Genomic DNA, 23,999 nt, shown 5'->3' with positions numbered 1-23,999 from the left:
GTTCACAGTCTGTGTTTAGGCACTTCTCTTTTGTTTCATATTATGCCTATTTCAGGGACCAAGGCAGAGATGAAGAGGGGACACAAGGAAGAAGTTAAATTAAATAAAATATTGTTTTTTTATTTCCTGAAAAAAAGTATGATGATGGGAAAGAACTGCTTTTATTAGCACGGGGAACTCAAGTTTGGGAAGTTCTTTCTGTCACACTTTGTTGTGGTTCCAGCATCTGATGTAATGTGTCATTCTGATAAAAACAATTCCCAGAGTGGTTAAAAGTAGTTTGGAAAGATAAGAACAGATATAAGTTAGGGAAAAGGAAATAGAAAACAGCATTGAAGGAAGCTCCCTGGGGAGTTTCAGATATACTCCACCAGTGTCCCCAAAACTCTTTCCGTACTTTTTCTTGGCCAAAGTGCCCACAGCTGAGTTCCAAATCAATGTACCTGGGAGCAAATTGCCTTCCATCTGCACCATAACTTCCTTGTTTGCTGGTAAGCTAGTATTGTAGGAGTGTGTTTGTGGAGGGTTAATTAAATAAACTGAATAAATAGTTACACCAAGATCCCAACTCACAACACTTCCACCAATATAGATGGCAACTTGTCTATGTAAATCAATCCTAGGAGATTGTCTTCCTTGTCCAGGATTACTTCATCAGTGTGTACAAGAAGCAGAAACCGATCGAGATCTTCCTGAAGCAAACTTGGCATTTTATCCATTACCTCATGTTGCCTCTAGCAGGGGTCTTCAAACTACATCCGGAGGGCCAGATGTGGCTATTGAGGACGATTATCCCCCTCACCCAGGGCTGTGAAGTTTCTTTATTCAAAGGCCCACAAAACAAAGTTTTTGTTTTTACTACAGTGCGGCCCTCCAACAGTCTGAGGGACAGTGAACTGGCCCTCTATTTAAAAAGTTTGAGGACCCCTGGTGTCATTGAGAAAAAAAAAGATTTTTTTCCTTAGCAGAGGAAACCCCCCCCCCCAGCAACTTAGGGTATTTTCTGTCTTTTAAATAAAATATTCCACTTTCGTTTCCAAATAGAAACAAAGAAAAAACAAATAAGAGATAATATTTCATAGGTAGGTTTACGAAAACCCCAAAGAATAAGTTCAAGGTTGCTGCTACTTGAAATTACAAAAAATGGATGATGCTGCTTTAAATGAGTTAACTGCAGTCCATCATGGCCTCTTCAGAGTTCGAAGAAAACACCACTCAAATGATTTCCACACCCCCCCCTTAATTTGATCTAAATTGCAGCAGAAGTGCTCTGCAAGCAGCAAGTACTTGTGTTAATTAGCTTTTAGTAAAGAAGGTCACTGGCTTAAAGAGGGCTTTTTTTAGTTTTAATTCTTTCTCCCAATTAGAATTCATTAGACCTTTTCTGTATATGAGCAAATTATATGTATAGTCACATTCAGAGAATACACATTATCCATATATCATTCATATAAGTGATTTAGTGGTGTATAACATTTACTGGATTGTCTCTTAAAATCTTCATGCAACAAGAAATAATAGCAATGACTCACAAAGGGACACCTATAGTGCACACATATGGAATAAACTAGTGTTAAAATATTCACCTTCTCCCTAAATTTGTGCTCTGTAGTTGAATTCAAAGAACCTTGAGACATCACATGAAACTATTTCATGTTAATATTATTGCCTGAAGGAATATGAAATTTTAAAGTTGATTTTATGTGGTCTACCAAATCATCAATTAGTGATATATTATTATACAAGTAATTATGGCTGTTCTGGATCATCTAAGTGTTTCAGTTTCTTTAAGCTCTAGAGAAACAAATCTCACTTGATCAAAGAAAAAATTTTAATTTCCGAAATGAATTCTAATGGTCACATCCCTTCTGCTTTGGCAACTAGGAATAAGAGGAGAGACATATGGTCCTTTGTACAACATGCTGCCCATCCAATGCATGTCACAAATCATCTTTTAACCTCAAATTCTTGGCAAAAGCTTAAGAAAATGTTATTATGTCTTACTGTAGTTCAACAGTCAGATCTTTTATCTGCATTTTCCAATTCATGCAGGAGATAACCATGAACTCATTATACATAATACTGATATGAAATGATTTTAATTAAAGCAGAGTGGTAACAATATTTATCTAGTTATTTAAAGTGACACTTTATGCTGTAAGGTTCAAAATGGGAAAACAGTATCTGCTGCCCTGAGACTAAAAAAGGTCAAATTTACCTTCTCACATGAAAAGGGGTTTTTCAATCTGCTTTATCTAGCATTTTAAATTACATTATATAGGACAGAAACTAAGTGCTACCACCTAGGTAATGTTCGATAGCTTAATATTTCGTAATGTGTTAAATCATCTTCTTTCATAATTCTCTAAAGTATTAATTTTTAGTTAATCAGCTCTAAGTACAGGATTCTGTCCACTACTGCAAATGACAGCCTCATCAAGTCCAAGAGTGTTGCCTGAGACCCACTGAAGATAAGTGAGTGATTGTTCAAGATTCATCAAAAGCTGAACTCAAAAAGACCTTTCAGAAGCAAACCTCACATTTTTATCCATTATTTAATAAAGTTTTAGAGTTAAGATTAAGTTTAGAGTAAAGATTTAGAGTTAAGATCAAGGTTCTAACAAGGTACTTCAGTAGCTAATGTATCCATGGTTCCTTAGTACGATTGTTCAATAGGTTTTTCCATGCTGTATTTGATAACTTATGAAAATTATAAAGCTTATTTCAGATAAAACTTAAATGTAGATATGTCTACAAGTGAAAATGTGTGCATCTATATAAAGCATAGAATTACAGTATTTTGTTTATTTCAGAGATTTGCTCATTTCGGAAATTTTGGCAGTAGGAAGGATTGCATTAACTATCCATATGCCTAGACACTTAAAAATGTAGCCCTCGATGTCTAATTACAGAGCTTTGGGAAATTGGTGAATTCATCTTACTACAAAAAATGTTTGGCTAATGACATATTTAATCAGTAGTGTCATTATATGTGACAGTTCTATTTCAATATCCCTTGACTAGAAGACTAATTCATTAGCAGTTTTTTACCAAGACCACTTAGAAATACAGAATTTTAATTTCACATGACATTTTGTTAAATGATCTTTATTTACCATCTGGTTAGTTTAAGCCAATTATCTTTATAAGTCACAAATAGGTACTGGCCACCTATCCTTACATTTAGACGAGTAAAGCTCATTGTGGTATAGTAGAAAGATTTGAAGTAATGGGAATTTTTAATTCAGCTTACTGAGAAGAACAATCTTATAGTCTCAGGTCACATTGTATGTCTTCAAAAAGGTTGGCTTGTAAAACAGAAATATCTGATGATGAGCAGTATTAGGATCTAGGCCACAAGAGCCTTGGAAAGGATCTTAGCATTCATCACTCCAACACCCTAAAATAAGGCCCAGAGACCTGAAGTAAATTGACCACAGCCATAGGCTTGTGTGCTATGCCAGAATAGCTATGCCAGAGTTGAAACTTGAATCTTCTGAGTTCCAAGCTAACCTGTATAACACACTCTTCTCTCATGTGCTATTGAAGTTCCTTCTTCTACTTTCTGGAAATACTAGAGCTAGTCATAAATAAATAAATAAATATCACCAGTAATTTGGCTGGGTAACTTTATTAATCTTTATAAACTATCTAAAACATGTTTTCTTCTTCCTCCTAATGAATTTATTTAGTTTGAGGTGGGGTGAGAGTGAGCAAAAGAACATGTAGTCACAAGCTGATTTAAAAATTTCAAATTCAATGATTATATTTCAATGGAAATAAATGTATTGCATTGCAAATAACATTACTCTGTTAGCCTGGCAATCTTGTGAACTTTTATGAATTTTGAAAATAAGGGATTTTAAGCCCTTCTCAAACAAGAGGTATCTTTACCTAGTGGACATTCTTTTAGTTATTTCTTACCTTTCTGAATGATAATTATTATTTAATCTTATTCACCTTCTCCTATATACCCTTTTCTTCATAAAAAAAATTTGGCAGAAACACTAAAATAAAACCAGGCTAACAGGTTGTAATTCAAATAGTCATTACACAGGGAATGATTAAGTTGTTTTTTTTTAAATAAAATTTGTATTACTGTGACATCAAGGTTATAAAATAAAATACAATCTAGAGCTTCTTAAGATCCATTCCTTTAAAAAGCTTAATATAGTCACTGTGATCCTTTGGTTTCAATATTTTTATTAATCATTTCTCTCCAGATCTGAAATGAGGATGCTTTCTTCTACAGGTAACCTTAAGTTTGTTGATGTGTAAGGAGCACTACTCCAAGTAATGAGCCTTCTGAAGAAACCACCATTCTGCTTGTAGAGGCAGTAGAAGAATGTGGAAATGCCAAAGATGGTAACTAAGATCACGGCTACTGTAAGGGGGATAAGGCTGTGGTTGGGAGCTAAAAGAAGATGGGAGAAAGAACTTTTAGGGACACTGAAAGACAAATATATACTATAAAACTGGTATGAGGTTTTTAAGAAACTTGAATTTCTTGTTTTTACCATCTGATGATTATTATGTACTGTATATATTATCTGATTATTTTCTATGAAACTAAAAATACTTAATGTTTTTACATACTTACCTTCTCCAGGTTTCATATTATTAATATCTGAAACCAAATACAGAGAGACAAAAGTTATTCTTAAGAAATTCAGGTTTTCATGCATATTCTTTGACCTAATAATATCACTATTAGGCATGATCCTAAAAGAGATTAAAAAAAAAAAAAAAAAGGAAAAGGAAAGGACCTAGAAGAACAAAAATGTTTATAGCAGCTCTTTTCTCAGGGCAAAGAGTTGGAAATTGAGGAGATGCTCATCAATTGAGGAATGGGCAAATAAATTATAGTATATATGATTATTATGGAATGTTGAAGAGATGGTGAGCAAGATGCTCTCAGAAAAGCCTGGAAAGTCCTCCAGGAGTTCAAGCAAAGTGAAACGTACTGTGTAAAAAGTAATAGAAATGTTGTGGGATAATCAGCTGTGAATGACTTTGCTATTCTCAGTAATATAATGATCCAAGACTACTCTGAAAGACTTTTAATGAAGATTGAAACATACTTCTGTCCACTTTTTTTTTCTTGAGGTTTTTTTTGGGGGGTGTATGTGGAGACTTATGGGGTTTTTTCCCCACTTTTATAGAAATCTTTTGCCTATCTTAACATGTGCCATCTCAATGGGAATAAGGTAGGGAGAATCTGGAAATCAAAAGTTTTAAAAACAAATGCAAAAAATTATTTTAGCTGTAACTAGGGAAAATAAAAATATTAAAACATAAAAAAAGAAATTCAGGTTTTGCTGGATTATGTATATTTCCCCCCTTGGAAAAAGAGAGAAGTGGAAGAGAAAGAAAATAAGATTTTGTTTTCTAAATTAATTTTTTAAAAATCAGGTCATCTAAAATAATGAAATATTGTTGCTATCTATAAAATATAGCCAGTAGATTGCGTACTCCTGAAATGCTTGGATTTAAAAACTTTGCATAGTCAAGAGAATACTGACTTAAAAGGTAGAGTGAACCTAGGGTAGTCTGTAACTATGTAAATAAGCATTGATTAATCACCTATGTGCCAGATACTGTGTTAAGTGCTAGGAAGACTAATAATGAAAAAAGTCACTCATTTCAAGGAGCTCCCTCTCTAATGAGGGAGATAAAATGCAAACAACTATAAAGGAACATGACATACACTGGATGAAATGGGGGCAAACAACAGAAGAAAGGTATAAGAAACAACCTTGGACTTCACAATTATAGCTCCACATACCTGTCTCCATTTTACATATAAATCCGTTTTTTTCTCTACAAGGCGATAATTGCCACACACCATCTGTGGTCCTCAAAGCAAAACAAAGATCAGCCTTGAAAACATTAGATTCTGGCTCTCTTATGCCCCAGTTTGAATGTTCAATGGGACTACCATCAAACCATGCGGGAGTGCCACCTGTAGAAAAATATTAAATAATAATTATTCAATAAATATTAAGCAAAATGAATTATGTCTCTCTCTTTAGCAAACTGAATTTGGAATAGAAAATATTAACCTACATTTGGCTTGATGGATCACTCCCTTGATTTTACAAAGTATTATGACAACATTAAACTGTAAATATGAAGTATTCTTATATGGTCATGAAGTATGAAGTACTAAAAATACATCTTGTGGTATAACAGAAAACTGTTTTAAGTACAGTCACAGAGTCTGGGAGGAATCTCATAAGTCAAAGATACAAATATAATCTCAATATGTTCAATCAAAATGTCCTCGTACTCAAAAATAATACCATGAACTTATTTAAACATTCTTATTCTTATTGGATCATTGCAAAGAGTCAGAAGTCATGGAGAAGAGTTACAAAAGCACATCTATAAGGAAAGAGAGTGCCCCAGATAAGAGTTTCTAGTTGCCAATAGCCATTATCTTTGGACTAATGATGATGTGTTATCATTTAACTTCTTTTCTTTTCTCTTTTAATCACTTACTCTTATTATCAAATTGAGCATTCAACCAGACCATCAGGATAGAAGAACTAAATGCAAAGAGCTCTTTTAGAAGATATGCATTTTCAGCCTCATCCTTAATTGTTAAAAGATTAGCTCCTGTAGAAAAAACACAAACATCCAAAACGCAATCAGTCATGTTTATATGTAAAGCACAAAAGGCCTATCCATATCATCATCTGTATTTCCAGTATTTATAGCACAATGCCAGGCACACAAATTGGTGCTTACTGTTAAGTTAGCTGAATAACTGTCTCAGGCACTGAATAGTATTATTTTTCTCTCATTCCTTAATTTAATGATCCTGAAAAATCATATTGAATTTTGAGTTGAATTTTTTTCTAAATTCAAACAACACCAATAGCCAAATAGCCAAATAGATGGCTATTTAAAAGCATAAAATGTAATACTGTTCTTTTCAAAAGCTTTGAATATTGATTTTAAGTAATTTTAAAGATTAGGATTTGAATATATAAAAAGGGAAAGTTTGACTTCTAAAATTGCAAGCCATTTTAGATTTTAAAATTTCATGCTGAAAGATGAGTTTCATGAATTATTCCCCAAGTGATAAATGAATTACATTTGAAAATTGTATCTTCAATGGAATATACTTTTTCAATTGGTTTTTCCTGCCTGTAGACACAATAACAAAATAAACCAAGGACATTATATTGTTCATTGGGATATCAAGAAAAACATAAAAAGCTTATTATTGTCCTTAAATCATTACCTTTCTTTCTGCAAAACTCCTGTGCAGTATCAAAATTTGTTCTGTTTAAGACTGTAGAAAAACTGTAGCAATTATTTTTAAATTTTATCCAGGGGATTGATGTTTCTCTGCATAACGTTGGGTATTCTGGTTGTTTTGTTTCTGTGAAAACAACAACAAGACTTTGGGAGTAGTCATTGAATATATATTTTGTTTTAAAAATATATGTGACCTTGATTATTAGAGGAATTACAAAAAGAGATCTAATAACATTTTCATAGTAATTATTTGTAAAGTATCTTTCAGTGCAGATATTAATAAAACCATCAGCTGGTTAATATTTTTTGAGAGAAGTAATTAATAGAATGTGGTCCCATTAATATGTAGCCATCTGGACAAAATCCAGCTGATTTTTGAGAGAAAATAACTCCTTTTCAAAGGTTCTGTTGAAGGGAGAAGTTCCAGGATTTTGGCATATTGTGTGGGTACAGGCATTAGGGTCTTTGGCACTGTACTAATATTGTTTTGATATTTCAAGGGTGCAATCGATGTGTGAAAAACTATCGGTCTCAAAATTTTACCTTGATGCCCATAAACTTATATTAGGAACATTGTAACAAAATATCTTTGATAAAAAGGAGAAAAACATCAATGATAGAATGTATTAGACCAGGGAATGCCACACTACTGTCCAAGAGTCAAAGCAGGCTCTCTACCTATTTTTGTATACTGGTGAGACAAGTGATTTTTCATTTCATTAAAAAATTTATTTTAAGATTGAATGGAACTGATTGGATGAAGTTTGCTCAAGTTTATGAGACTAGACCTAAATCACATAATCTCTATACCAAGTTGAGCCTGGGGGTTCAGGAAGTCATATGATCCCTGTTCCCAGAGTTGAGAGATTGGGCTTTAAATTCTGAGTCTGGGTGGGATCTTGGGGGATTCACATGATCTCTGGTATGCAGAGATGAACCTTGAACACTGGGATGGAGGAAGTTAGTGAAGTTGCAGAAAGTGATGTTGACCTGTGGGAGATAGACAACATTGCTAATCATTGGTCAAGAATGGTTATGTCCTTTTAGTCTATCCAATGAAAAGGCTTAGGTCTTTTCCTATTTAATCAGCTGTTACTTCCAGCTGGCAAGGTTCCAGGGTCACATGGCAGGAGTTGGGATGGCTCCCAGGTGTGTGTCTGTTCCTCTCCCTGCAGGAATTAAATAGATGCTTTCTCATTATACCTGAAGTTGTCTCTGAATAGTTAATTTGGGAAAAGGGGTTTTGCACCCATCCCACACAAGATGTAAAAATCATTCTTAGCCCACAGGATCATATAAAAAAAGGTAGTAAGTTACATTTGGCCCATGGATTGTAGTTTGGCAACTTCTGGATAAGACTAAATTATGATGTGTGCATTTTAAGGAATTTTTTATATGTACTACCAATTATTCAGAAAGCTTTTTAAGACATTTGGAAAGGGATTTAAAAATTACACGGGGGAGGGGGTATTTCTGGAATCCTACTCAATTGGGAATGAGATTTACATATACATATGTAAACACATATGTATACATACATACACGTGTGTATATGTAAATGAATATATATTTATAGAAAGTCTTCTAAATTTAAAAAAGGAATAAGAAGGGAGGGAATAGGATGGGGGTGGTAACAAAGGCTATGTAGATTAATGAGAATGGGATAGAGAGAGAGGGAGGGAAGAGTTCAGGGGAGAAGATAAGGTAGGGATCTTTGGAGCAGTAGAAGTTTAAGTAATAATAAGGCAAGGTAGCAGGTAAAAGTAAAGCAGAGGATAGGAATAAGAGGCATACACAAATATAATAATAATAATCAGGCTTAGAATTTATTAGGAAAAATAGGAATAGCAATCATTGGTCTCAAACAAAGTTAAAGCTAAAATAGATTTAGTCAAAAGAGAAAAATTGGAAAACTACTTGTCAGCTATATTAATATTGTTTTAGACTATTTAAAATAAATAGATAGTTTAATGTTGGAATATTGCTGTGGTGTGAGAAATGATGAATGGGTGGATTTAGAAAAATATGGAAATATTTGGACTTAGGACAGATGGCATTATCTACCTTTAGAGAAACAGATGACAAACAAGTGTAATATGACCTTACATGAATGTATATGTGTGTGTGTATATATATGTGTATATGTGTGTGTGTGATTATATATAAGCCTTTATATATGTATGTGTAAGTATATGTGTATGTATCTATGTCTATCTATTTATATCTGTATAGCCTTCTTGAGGGAGGTGGGAGAAAGGTGAAAAAAAGGAAAAGAACAAAAGCAAACATACAAAAGAAAAGAAAGACAGCTTTCAATATAATATGTAGTATGTGTTATATAGGCTTTCTTGAAATGGAAATTCATTGTCTCATATTTTGTTCTCTTATGTTCTGCTGTGCTCATGGCAATCTTTTTTCTTTTTTTTCTATTTCGAATTTAAATTTTAAATAAGTAACTTTTTAAAAATTAATTTTATTTTTAATTTATGGGATAAAACAAGCATTTCCATAACAAAATATTATTAAAAAGATGATTTTACATGAAACTGCAAATCTACTATGTGTAACTTGCTGTTCTTTTCAAATATACAACAAAATGATCATGTAAATTTTTTTCTTCTTCCCCTGCCCCTAAAGATTTTTTTCATTAAAAAAAAATCATAGTTACTTCTTAACTTGAATTATTTGTCTAAAGTTGCAATGATTTCTAATACAGGACACTATAAATAACATGTAATTGGATATAAGTGCCTTTTATGAGAGGAAAGAGACCTTTCATGAATTTAAAAATATTACATTTTATTTAGGAAATATTTAGTATGCCATAGCAACTCATCAATATGCATGTGTAACTGATGGCTGAACATTTTAACCTTCTGACTCATATGAAACATATTCAATCTTAAAAGCAGTCCTCCTAATCATCCCTCCCTCCCTCCTCCCTCCCTCCCTCCCTCCCTCCCTCCCTCCCTCCCTCCCTCCCTCCCTCCCTCCCTCCCTCCCTCCCTCCCTCCCTCCTCCCTCTCCTCTCTCTCTCTCTCTCTCTCTCTCTCTCTCTCTCTCTCTCTCTCATCTGTTTCAGAATTACTTCTGGGACAATCTCCAAATATATGTGAGGCAGCTAGGTGATTAAAGCATTGATCCTAGAAAGAAAGAACTGAGTTCAGATCTAGCACCAAATTTTGTAATTCTGGGCAAGTCACTTAACCTCTGCCTCCTTCAGTTTTCCCATAATAATGGTACCCATCTCCTAGGATTATTGTGAAAATCAGATGAGATAATATTTTTAAGTGCTTCACTTACAAGATGCTATTTATATAAATGCTTATTTTCCCCTCTTCCTCTACCTACTATCAAGGTAATGTCAAAATCTCTACAGATATTGGTAAAAGGATACAAGATTCCCAATAAGCATATAAAATAACAGTGCACTTATAAAATTCAAGGTAGTTTTTATTCTATGTCAAGAAAATGTGAAATCACATAAAAGAACTCATAAAAGCCCAGGAACAATGACCTCCTCTCCACATGTTGTTTTTTTTAGTGTTATTATAATCCAAATATCTAAGGCTAGTTTCTATAACTGAGCTCAAGATAAAACACACACACACACACACACACATACATACACACACCCCAAACAACCCCCCCCCCCAATTTGGACTTGATCTTAAAGGACTTGATCCTAGATGTATATTATTTCACTTATTTGATTGTTTGATGTCTCATCATAGCATGGAAATAACCTTCAATTTCTGATGCTGGATTACTCTGGCTGTGGTGTGCAAATGCTGTGAAGTTCTGCCAATGAAGAAAGACTTCAAACATGGGTCTGATGATGGCCTATATGTTTGTTGTTCAAGGGCTGACTGAGTTAAATTTGAAAAGTAACACTCTCAGGTTGGTTACAGAGTGACAATATTTTTAGCTGTTTCATCTCTTGAAGACCATTTATTAACTATGGAACTTTTTTTTTATGTCAGTGAAGCCCCTGCAAATCTAGTTTTCTAGAGGCTTGCTAGTATCTGATTTTCTTTTATATCAGATATATTTCATCAAAAATTAGAAGGCCCAGGGATAATCATAAACCTAGAATACTATTTTGCTAAGGGATGTGATTTGGAAAATAGTGAAGAGAATGAGAAACACTGTCTTCTTCCTATCTTCAGATCTGTCTCATTTTCTGACTTCATTTCTTTTAAATAAAGCAATATTTTCATCTACTACCATCTTATCCCCACTTAAAATGCAAATATTTTGGGAAAAGAGACACTTAAACCTGTTATCAGTTACTAACAACTTAGTGGAATTAGTTTACAAGCTTGCTGGAGTTCAAGTGGATGGGGAGAGAAAGGAGACCAGAGAGCATGAACATTATCCTGGATCTATATACAGCTGAAAAGGCTCTTAGAAGTTCCATTTTTTAAAATGACAAACTTACGTCCAGAGAAGTTCATTTATTTAAAAATGAGTCAATTCAAAAAATCTCTCTATAGAATTATATCCAGTCATGAAAGAAATAGAAATAGTAGACAGGACCCTGTTATAAAGGAGAAATAACAAATATAAGGAAATATCAGGACAGAGACTGTACCTGTGATTTTTTTGGGGGAACTCCCTGGAGGAGGAAACTCCCTCCACCAATGCAGGCTGGCACCTTTTCTGCAATGTCCAGTCTTAGAATGTTGTCTAGAGCTATTTAAAGAATAAATTTATCTTGCCCACTGTGAGAGGAGGAAGCCTTTTTTATTCAGAGGCAAGCTCTCTCCACTCCACTGTAATATGTGCTCTCTGTCTCATATATGTATATATGTATATATATGTATAATATGTACATGCATATATAACTGCACATAAACATTATTTTAGAAAGTTCGTATTTTGATTTTTTTGCTGAGGCAATTAGGGTTAAGTGACTTGCCTAGGATCATACAGCTAGGAAGTGTTAAGTGTCTGAGGCCACATTTGAACTCAGATCCTCCTGACTTCAGGGCTGGTGCTCTATCCACTGTGCCATCTAACTGACCCTCATATTTTGATTTTAAGCTTTTCATTTTTAAATGTTAAAAACTTAGGTTAGAATATACACCAAAGAAACTAAAAGGCATTATAGAGATCATTTAGCTTAAATTCTTTCATTTATAGATGTGGAAATAGCCCCAAAGAGATGAAAGGACATGTGTCAGATTCCACATCAGGCTACTGTCAGAGCTTATAGATGACAACACAGGTTTTTGTACTCCTAGTCTAGTACCTTTACTAATTTATGCAGCAGGTCTTATAGAAACAATCTGTAAATGGTATGGTAATTAGTGATGATTTTGAGCAGTTAATATATTCATTGTGCTATGTGCTAGAGGTTATGGAGAATAGTGAGAAAATAAGCATGATTCCTATCTTAAAGAACCAGACAGTCTAATGAGCTGAAGTGGGCTAAATTCCATTGATCCCAGAAGAGAGCTCAGATTCTTTGTCTACAGTAGCCATTTTACATTTGGCATATGATCTGAAAAAGCACAATATTATGCCAACATTTATAATGTAATTGTTCTCATTGTTTATAAATTTGATTTTTAAATGACAGATTATTTCTATCATATCTATAACCCAAGCTACCACATTTTATAAAAGTCTATAAGGACTTCATAAAGTCCTTGTGTATCATTCACAGTTAATGCCCATCAGTTGGCCCAAGTCCATTAATGATCTGCAAATTAGTAAGTTGTATTTGCCCTTTTACCCTTCTGCCCTCAGTCTAATGATTTGTTTATTAAATAGTTGTTGTCTTCATTATCTCTTAACAAAGGGATAAATTGTGAGTGTGTTTATTCTTGTTTCCATGGATTTTTTCCCAATGTATTTTCACGAACTAAGAACTATTTATAAAACATTTTAAATAAAATAAACAGTTAAGAATATTAAAGTTAACACAATCTAACAAGTTCAGATCTTTGCATTCACTTTAATAGTCCTTTATTTAAGACTGAGTATTGACAACTACTAGTTCTAAGTAAGGAATATTGGAATATTGGAGTAATAGGACTTAGGGAGGATTAGTTTGCATTTGTTAGCTGCCACCCACAGTCCACATTTTATATACTCCATAGACATCAATCTCAGTCATATTACATCAGATGTAGAAGACATCTTGTAAACCATCTAAACCAACCTCCTCATTTTCTAGATATAAAGTTAGTTTTACAGAGATAACTCACCCAAGACTGTACAGCAGGGGTCCTCAAACTTTTTAAATAGGGGGCCAGTTCACTGTCCCTCAGACTGTTGGAGGTTCGGACTATAGTAAAAACAAAAATTTTGTTTTGTGGGCCTTTAAATAAAGAAACTTCATAGCCCTGGGTGAGGGGGATAAACATCCTCAGCTGCCACAATTGGCCCACAAGCCATAGTTTGAGGACCCCTGCTAAACAGCTTACTAATGGCAGAATCTGGTCTATAACACAGATCTCCTAATTCTTAGTTTAGTGTACTGTCAAAGAAGAGTAAAGCCAAAATATATGGACATTGGGGATATGTCATAGATACCCCTTTATGACTTCTGCTCTGTACAAACCTGTCTTTTAAGTATTAGCAAATAAATTTAAGTTGAACAAAATAAATGGTAAACTTTCTGCCATATGAACTTGATCACTCATGATCTTACCCTTTACATAACAGATTGCTCCTTGCAGAAGTGTTTCACAGTCTGTACGCCTCCAACGTCCATTAATAGCCACAAATGTACAATCGCCCACAGATGATGATGATGATTCTTCTTCCCAGTAAGTGAAGTAGGGCTTGGTACCATCTGACCACTCAAAATTAAGACCATTCTATAGAAGGAAATTTTGATTAGAGTAGATGATTTTAATTTATATGTGTGGATATGTGTGTGTCCTGAACACTCCTGGCCTGAAATGTATAACATAAAATATATAAGATTAAAAAGGAAACTAATTATACTGAATTATAGTGATCAAAATATTAAAAACAAAAGTTCCCAGACCCCAGGTTAAGTACTATTGAATTAAAGGTTCCTAGCAGAGATGTTGTAGATCTCTCCTTTGTATGACAATAATTCTCTAAATAAAGATCACTTCCAAACTGGATATCATACAGCTGAACTCTAGATTGGATTGATATCCTTATTTCTACTTCCACCTCTCTAGTAAGAGGTGACAGGATTAAAACCTGAGAATAAGAAGACATATCTGCCCTTCGCCCCAAATCCTGGGATATCTGCAATTTTCAAATAAATAATCAAACATTTTTTCAAATCATAGTACCAAGGTGAGAGGAACAGCATCTGCAAGTTAAATCTCAAAAATTATTGAAATTATGGTGCTAGTAAGTTAGTCAAAAAACATTTAGGTTTCTACTGTGTATTAGGTACTATGTTAAGTACCTGATAACTGCTAAAGACAATAATCAAATTAGGCTTCCAGACACCAAAAAGGGCCATGAATGGGGTATTTTAAAACTGAGTAAATAGGTAGGCCAATTCACTAACATGAGATAAAATATTACATGGTACATTCTTACTGGCCACATGTAGTAAGAAAGTAGATGAAAAATAATGTATTTTTATACAGCATTTTAGTTTTATTGGCACTTTCCTCAAAACTCTATGAGTCAGAAAGTACAAAAAACATTTCTCTAAGTTTCAATGAGGCTGAATAACTTGCTTAGGGTCATATTGAGAGTCAGTGTCAGAAATGAGATTCAAATCCAAGTCACCAATTCTTTTCCCATAACTATTTTGCCACCTATCTCGACATTTAATTATTCACAAATATACCTAAAAAAAGTTGGCACCTACGTCTGAGGTAAAGAGTCCAATCCAGTGGGCATGTCCTAGTCTGTTGATGATGACAGTGAGAAAGGATTGGACAAATTGGTCTGTAATACTGACTAATTCTGCTCCATTCTCCATACAGGCTTTTAAAGCAGCATGCCAGGTCATATTGGCACCAATTATTTTATAAGTTTTATTTCCATATTCTAATGTTTCTGGAATAGGATACATATTGGATTCATTTATATAATGTCCAGAAGCATCTGTAACAATAAAAAAAAAATCATGTTAGGTCCTCAAAGAGGAGAAATGATTTATACCACTAGTTAGTAGCAAAGTCAGGGTTAAAATCCAGGTCTGAGGCGTATATCCTAGAATTCTTTTTATTCAACTATAATTGGCTTTTTCATTTATAGCATGCCTCAGGAACTGGTGATTCTAAATTGTGGGTATGTGATATAACTTTAATAGTTGTCCATTGAAACTTTGGCATAAATACTGAAATTCTCTAGCAAAATGACGACTTGCTGGAATTTTGGGTAATTTGTTTAAACAATTTCCATTGAATGGTGCTTAAAATTATGTGAATTTGCCTTTCTTAGAGTGCTGGACTTGAAGTTAGGAAGACCTAGATTCAACTATCTCAGACACTTATTAAACTTGTATAACCCTAGATAAGGAAGGTCTTTAACTTATCAACTTCCCTGTATTCCCCCACTCCTTTCTCCTCCCCATCTCTTTCTCTCTCATTCTTCCCTCCCTCCCTCCTTTCCTTCCTTCTTCCCTTCTTCTCTTCCCCTCTTCCTTTTCCCCTCCCTCTCCTCTTCCTTCCTTCCTTCCTTCCTTCCTTCCTTCCTTCATCCCTCCCTTCCTTCCTTCCTTCTTCCCTCCCTCCCTCCTTCCCTCCCTCTCTCCCTTCTTGCCTTCCTTCTTGTAAAATTTTGGGTTCCAAAATTTTTTTCTCTCTAGTTCCCTTACCTACCCCCTTCCCAAGGCAGCAAACAATAATACAAGTCCTTAACCTTTCAACCTCCTCATCTGAAAAATGGTTTCTAAAGATCCTTCCAAATTTAAATCTATGATTTTGGATGGAAGAATTTTGAAATTATTGGGAGTGCTTGTGGTACAATTCAAAGACTCATCAAAGCAGAATCATAAGATTGTGAATTTAGACATGAAAAAGAGCCCCCCTCCCATTTGTTTTACAGATGAGGAAAGTGAGACACCGAGAGACTGACATGTTCAGTCAGAAAAAGCTGGTGTCTGAGACAGAATTTGAAAGTAGGTCTTCTGGAATACAAATTCATTCTTTATCCATTAATCCCCACTGGTTCATGTTCAATACCTTTTTCAAGCCTTTTGAACTTTAGCTGAAAACATGGTTTTTTTTATTTATTTATTTTGTAGCTTAGTATCCTTTGTAATAGTTTGATGTCTGTGGGATTCCAGAAAGGCCCTACCAAGTCATAACTTTAAAAACATTGCATTAATGTGCCTATTTTCTCCTCCAATATTTGTCGATCCATAAGTATGAGATGGAGCCTCACAGTGGCTTTTAATTTGCATTTCTCTAATTACAAGTGAATGGGAAATTTTTTAATATGGTTTTTTGATAGCTTGAATTTCTCCCTCAGAAAACTGTTCATATCCTTAAATGATTAATCAATTGGGAAATGGTTCCTATCCCTATAAATTTAAATAAATTCCTTATATAGCTTGGAGACCTTTATTCAAGGAATTTCCACAAAGGTATTTTTTTTTCTTTATTTAGCTTTTTCCCTTTTAAGTTTAGTCATTTTGGTTTTGTTTGTGAAAAAACTTTTTAATTTTATGCAATAACAATTTTCCATTTATCTTCTGTAATCTCTATTTCTGGTATGATCATGAACTCTTCCTTTATCCATGGATTTGTTCTATGCTTTTCTAATTTATTTATAATCTAAACCAGGTATCCATTTGGAGTTTATTTTGGTATATGGTATGCAGAGTTGGTCTAAATCTAATTTCTTCCAGGTTGTTTTATAATTTCCTCAATAATTACGATCAAATGATGAATTCTTGGGTTCATTGAAAATGAGACTCTTAATAATACTTTGTAGTAGCAAAAAATTAGGAAACAAGGAATGGTTGTATAAATTGCTAGATGATATATGAATGCAATGGAATATTATTTTTCTGTAAAAATTGAAAACATGAATTCAGAGAAACTTTGGAAAACTTGTCTAAATTGATACAGAAAAAAGTTTCAGGTATGTAGTAGGTTTTGTCTACAGAGAGTCCCTTCCAGCTTGGAAATTCTATGATTCTGAAATCTAGAGAGAAGTGATCATAAAGAACAAGCATAAAGGGATGCGGAAAAATTGAAATGCTAATGTACTACTGGTGAAGTTGTGAACCAGTCTGACTATTCTAAAGAACATTTGGAACTTTGTTCAAAGCAGTTTAAAACTGAATGTTTTGTTTGATTCAGCAATACCACTACTGATTCTATATTTCAAAGAGAAAAGAACTTGAATATACAAAACCATATATTGCAACTATTTTTGTGATGGCAAAGAATTGGAAATTGAGGTAATGCCCATCAATTGAGGAGTGGCTGAACAAAGTTGTGGCATATAATTCATATAATTGTGCTATAAAGAATGATGAGCAAGATGGTTTCAGAAAAACCTGGAAAAACTTATCTAAACTGATCAAAGCAAAGTGAGCAGAATCAGGAGAACATTATACACAGTAACAGTAATATTGTAAGGATGATCAGTTGAAAAGGACTTAGCCACTTTCACCAAGATAATGATACAAGACAATTCCAAAGGACTCATGATGAAAAATCCTTTTCACCTCTAGAAAGAAAATTGAATTTGAATACTTTAAAAGTACATACTTTTAAAAACTTTCTCCCCTCTTCTTTTTTGGGGGGTCTATGTTCTGTTTTATGTCTTGGTTAATATGGAAATATGTTTTGCATGACTTCACATGTATAATCAATATCAATATAAAATATCAAATTGAGAGAATCTGGTACAGAATGAATAAAATTCTATTAAATAATAAAGTCATCATGGCTTCATTAATAACATGTCTGATTATCTTCATTTTCTTTTTTAATTGGTTACTAGCCTGGTCAGGGAAATATCACAGAAATAACTTACCTACATCAGTGGTTCTCAACATATGGTCTGGGAGTCTCTAAAGGTCCCTGAGACACCTACAGGGAAATTGTGAAGTCAAACTATTTTTACAATGATACTAAGATGTTTTACTAAGATGTTAAGATAAACCAATGTTCTTTGGGGGAGTATCAATACTTTTATATTTATTTTTATTTAATATTTTTCCCTAATTACATATAAATAATTTTTCACATTTGTTTTTAAAAGTTTGAGTTCCAGATTTTTCCTTCTCACCTCAACCCCCATTAAGAAGGCATATGTGAAGTTATGTAAAACATTTCCATAGAAGTCATGTTGTGAGAGAAAACATAGTTCTCATCTCTCCCCCAAAAAAACCTGAAGAAAAAGTTTATAAAAATGTATGCTCCAATTTATATTCAGAGACAATCAGTTCTTCCTCTGTATATGGATAGCATTTTCTCAATACTTTTAAAAATATAAAGGAGTCCTGATATAAAAATATTTGAGAACTGCTGGCCTTATTTTTAGCAAAGCTAATATAGGATAGTAGATAGAGTTGAATCCTGCCTCTGACACATACCAATTATGTGACTCTGGGTAAGTCACCTATTGTCTCAGTGCAAATCTTTTAGATTACATGTGGCAGAGGATGTGTGGACTTGTTGGTTGAGGAAGTCTCCTTGTCTAGAAGTTCCCATTAACAATGAAATCATAGTCTAGGACATAATCCTACTTTTAAAAGATTGTGCTTTCAAAATAAATGTGCTTTCCTAGTATAAAGATGCAGAGGAATAGGCTAAATAATAATATATTTAAGTAGTTGTACAATTGGAGCCTGAGAATAATCATTGATGTTTGATATCAACTTGAATGGAAGTTTCTAGTGGAGGGATCCAAGGACTTGTCCTTGGCTCTGTGCTGACATTCTTATTAATGATTTGGATGAAAGGCACAAATGATATGCTTTATCAGATTTGCAGACACAAAACTGAGAGTTATCTGCTAACATGATAGAAAATTGGTTAAGAATCCTAAAAGTTATCACTAGCTTAAGATGTTAGGCTATATCTAATAAGTTGAAATTATATACAAATGTTTGTGCAATGAATAAATGACTGAATATAAAATTCTTAAATTAAGCTGGCAGAAAAGGAGTGGTTATTTAGAGAAAGAAATATGTAACATGTTCAAAATTTTGACACGGTAAAGATAGCTCTAAAATTCTTAGAGGATTCTCCCGGACAACTTTCTGGGTCTCTTCCCCAATATTCTCTCAGGGACATTATTGTATATTAGAAAGAATCCTGAATTTGGAGTCAAACAGATCTGGGTTCAAATCTCAATTCTGTTTCTCAACAGCTGGATGACATTGAAAAAACCAATGGGCCTCAGTCTCCTTATTTGTAAAAGGAGAGAGTTTGACTAGATAATTGTTAAGGTTTCTTCCAGTTTTATAGACTATTATTCAATTGCTTACAGTCTAATTGAACTAACATTCTGTTTCAGAATTCCACCTATCTCTATTATAATTATACAATGAGTATGAAGACTAAAAGATTTCATCCCAGATTATTTAACCTAGTACTTCCTATCTCTTTACATATCAATTAAGTGCAAGCAATAATAGTAATAGTAATAAGTGACAATGTAGTTAGTAGTTTCAAGTTTGCAAAGTACTATATAGATTATTAACTGATGCAGAATGGAGATTTTCAGTTCCTAATTAGTACACGAGATAGTCTATTCAAGTTTGACAGCTCATTGTCATTGTCTTCATCAATGTCATGTTCTTAGACAGAGGACAGACACAAGAAGTTCTTCCCAAACCCCACATCAATAGACTAGAGCTCACTGGCACTACTAGCAAATAGATCTTTGGAGTCTTGTCGTTTCAATTTCGCTGTCTTTGAACTCCCATAAAGTCCTTTGGTGTTGACTCCTAGGATGAAAAACAATGTATTCTATGCCAGGTTTGGTCCTAGGGACAATTTGCAAGGGATGGGGATTAGAGTTAATGCAATCTGTTGGTTCCCCTCACCCCTTCAACTTGGCTATATACTTCAGGATGTGTTCCTTGTCAACTAAATAGAGAACTTAGTCCAAGATCATGCAGGGAAGTCTTCTCATACAAATTAAATAAGTACGCAGTCTTTATTACCAACTCTGCTATGCTTGGGAGGTCACTGAAAAGAGGGCATATGGTGAGGTATATAGGTCATAGCTGTATTAAATATGAAAAAGATTGACTGCAATGTTGACCAATGAAATGGATAAAAATGTTCCTTACCTTGTGTTTTTTCACAGACAAATCCAAAACTTTTTTTCCCACAATCTTCTAAATACCATTTTCCAGTAAAATGAAAATTAGGGTTACTTGATAATAAAGCACAGAGAGGAACTTGTTCTTGAATATTTGTAGAGTTATGGCTCTTACTCTTAAAAGAAAGTTCATTCATGATTAAAAAAAATTCTTGATGGACCTAATTACTATAAAATTTATGTGCAATTAGTTAATCAATTACTTCATATAATTTCATATATTTTCATAAAATTTTCATTCACTGAATTCATCACAAAGCAAAAAATAACAAGTGATAATTAGAATCAATATATTCTTGGAATAACATATTAAATTAATTTGTTAAAAATAAACTAATAAAAATGAATGCAAATTCCACTGCGTATCACAAAAACCTTGATAATTTAGACTAAAATTTTCTTCAACAAAATCATTTGTTAAGTGACTTTTGAAAACTATATCTTACAACTTACATTTAATATCTCAACTGGAGACCAGTTAGAATATATTACAGGCTCTCCATTTAGCCATTTTTCATAATCATCACTCTGTAAACCTATCCAAACGTTAACCTTCTGTCCAAAAAGATTCATTGTAATGAAAGCTGCAAAAACAAGAATACATTACTAACATTAATATCATAGAAACCATTTGGGTAATCACACATCCCTGTTCATAGCCATGATTACTACATTTAAATAAAGAGGAAACTTAATTACAAATCAGTGCTAAGAGTTTGTTACATTATCCTTATTTAAGGTAATGCATTCTTTCTTCTATTTCATGTCATTGTTCACTGACATTAAATGGTCAGGCCTGGGGTCTCATCATACATTTAACAAAACAATTTTAGTATGTTCCTGTAATGATTGTTTTACTGAAAAATATAATCCCTCTACTATACTTAAATTATAATGCACAGCTGGTGAAAACCCAAATCATCCTGGGAAGAGAAATCTTTAAATGTCCTAGGGAAAATTCATTGCACCAACAACATATTACATACTTTGCCATTTAGAAAACTGATCACACATACTCTCTCATTCTGCATACTATTCTCTAGGGGAGAAAGAGAATGCAACACCAGCAGTTTATTGTTATGCATATACCACCCTAGCCTTTTTACATTCCATCTGAAGATCATTGCTTAGAATGATGAATATTTATACTGTCTTGGCAATGTACTTACAACTTTCACCTTGAATGTGATTTTTATTTTTAGAACAACACTGATGATAAGCAAACATTCATTTATTCAACAAGTATTTATTAAACACCTAGTGTTTGCTAAGTACTGAGGACACAGAACCAAAAACTAAAATAATTCTTGTCCTCCAGGTATTTAAATTCCTTTTTTTTTTTTTTTTTTTTTTTTGAGGAAGAGGAACATGTACACAAAGAAGTAACTAAAACACACACCTAAAGTAAATGTATAAAAAACTTGCCTAATGATAGTTAATTTGGTAAAATTAAACTTTCAATACCATACCTTGCTCTACTTCATTCTGAATGGAGGCAAGTGTTCCATTCTCTTCAGCACAGAAATTCTGAGCACTCTTCCAAGTCCTCTGGTGCTTCGGATCCTTTGGTGTTTCCACTAGGAAGCACTTTAGACAAAATTTATTTTTAAAGTATTGCTTCTCTCTCCTCTAACACACTTTTACCTATGTGACCAAAGTCACCCGAGCAAGTAACTTAATCTCCCTAAAACTCTATTTCTTCAATAGTGAAATGGATTGGGCTAGATGACCTTGACATTCCTTTCTGCTCCAAACCCATGAATTTCTGGGCATATGTTTTGACAGAAAATTGTTGCTATAACTGCTCACATAATGAAATTGTTAATAATCCTTACAATGTCAGAATTTCAGTAATATCCTTAGATTCCTAATCTTAAAATATTTCCTCTTGATTAGATTGAGCTGAATTATACCCTGAAATAAATCAAAACTGAGTTAAGCACCTTTCATTGAGATAAGAGGATAGCAAACTTCCCACACTGGAGATGTCTAGTGAGTTACTAATCAAAGAAACTCATGACAAAGTTTTTATAATTTTAAGATGAGAGGAAAGGAGATGTCATGAATTTTGCTCATGAATGGCAGTCCAGGTAAGGAAAACCACTTCATTCTAGTTGTTTTGCCCTTCATGTCATGAATCCCAATGAAATAGAACAAGGACAATAGAAACTGAGATCCAGCTTGAGCTGTGCTCAAGGCAAGATGGAGGACCCTAGGGTATGGTAGTCCAAAGTACATTTGATATTAACAATTTCTGTCATTACATTAACAATGTTAATGTTGTTAACAGCTAAATCAGTAAAAAGTCATTGCTTTTGTTTTCATTTTTTTTTTCAGGAAAGAGAATTTTATTTTTCTTTTCCTGAGCTTCTACTTATGTATTTCAAATTGGTAGCATATGTTAATTAGTAGAGAGTTATCATTTATTGCTAACTTTGCCTCATATTTTCTATCTGACACCAGTGAACCTCACTAATACAACCATATAAATTTCTCTGAAAAAAATATTCCACAGTTACCTTGACCAAGATCTGTCAACTGGGTGTGGCAGTGGTGTCTCACACTGTTTCTCCAAATTATGCCATATCACATTTTCTAATAGGTGGTGAGGTATTTTTATTTATAATGAAAACTAAGCCATAGGACAAAATACAATTTTTAAGCCACAATGAATAGTGTGAACATCTGTGTTGTTACTGTAGATTGAAAATGTCTTCCTGTATTTTGAGTATCTCCTTCAAATAAAGTATTTTATTAAGCAGAAGAGAATGTTAAAAAAAAAAAAAAACAACCAATTAATGGCTGGATTACAAACTCTGTGGTACATATTAACAATGAATCAGAGTGAATCTAGAGGTCTTAAGAACCATAAATAAAAAAGTAACAAAGGAAGAGTATAGTCTATCTAGAGAAAGGAATGATTAGAATAGTTTGGTGCCCTCCTTCCCCACACAAAGGCTCCTTGTGTCTAAATGTGGGCCTTTGTTTCTGAAATAAAGCCCAGCTCCGAAGCAGCAAGTACCTTAACACTTTTCCTTCTGGGTGAATGCTGGTCAAGTTGCTTTTGTAAAGGATTTCCATTGGAATGTTTTGTACCATTAAAGAGTTTTGTGGGCTCTCTGAAATGCTGCGAAAAGACAAGTCCAACCATCTCATGCCTCAGTTATCATATAGAGAGAGAACAAATAATCATTCAGTCTCCTAAGAGTCATTGGGAGAGAAACTGATAAACATGATTTCAAAGGATTGGAGAGGTATGCAACATAGAGGAACTATTCTTCTTGGAGAAGAGAGTCCTATAATCATACCACAAAATTAGTCATTCATAAAGTCAGTTTTGAATTATTAGTGTAAAACTTTTACATAAAAGTATTAGGAGATAAATTTATGAAAGTAATTTATTTCTTTTGTATAGTTTAGTTTTTCTAAAGAAGAAAAGTGGTCTTTTTAAATCAGTGGTCTTTTGGGAGAATATTTTGGACACATTT

The 23,999-nt window shown here is 33.6% G+C and overlaps 1 protein-coding gene across 2 annotated transcripts in view; it reads right to left on the bottom strand.

The window, feature by feature from the left end:
• Positions 1-1,028: 1,028 nt before the first annotated feature.
• The window catches only part of PLA2R1 (phospholipase A2 receptor 1), a 151,723-nt gene continuing 128,752 nt past the window's right edge, over positions 1,029-23,999 (bottom strand). Inside the window, exons 21-31 of one of the 2 annotated variants that reach the window (XM_023499238.2) lie at positions 23,534-23,638; positions 21,981-22,098; positions 20,965-21,095; positions 20,480-20,627; positions 15,083-15,321; positions 13,928-14,096; positions 7,250-7,390; positions 6,502-6,618; positions 5,786-5,962; positions 4,601-4,627; positions 1,029-4,414 (exon numbers count right to left, since the gene is read on the bottom strand). In XM_023499238.2, coding sequence (XP_023355006.1) covers positions 4,206-4,414; positions 4,601-4,627; positions 5,786-5,962; positions 6,502-6,618; positions 7,250-7,390; positions 13,928-14,096; positions 15,083-15,321; positions 20,480-20,627; positions 20,965-21,095; positions 21,981-22,098; positions 23,534-23,638 — 1,581 coding nt within the window. In that variant the 3' untranslated portion in view covers positions 1,029-4,205. The remainder of the gene's footprint in view (positions 4,415-4,600; positions 4,628-5,785; positions 5,963-6,501; positions 6,619-7,249; positions 7,391-13,927; positions 14,097-15,082; positions 15,322-20,479; positions 20,628-20,964; positions 21,096-21,980; positions 22,099-23,533; positions 23,639-23,999) is intronic. The other variant, XM_031960589.1, reaches the window with a different exon arrangement.

The sequence above is a fragment of the Sarcophilus harrisii genome, chromosome 3 (assembly GCF_902635505.1).
Source record: "Sarcophilus harrisii chromosome 3, mSarHar1.11, whole genome shotgun sequence".
Classification (NCBI taxonomy): domain Eukaryota; kingdom Metazoa; phylum Chordata; class Mammalia; order Dasyuromorphia; family Dasyuridae; genus Sarcophilus; species Sarcophilus harrisii.
This window is presented reverse-complemented; position numbering and strand designations above follow the sequence as displayed.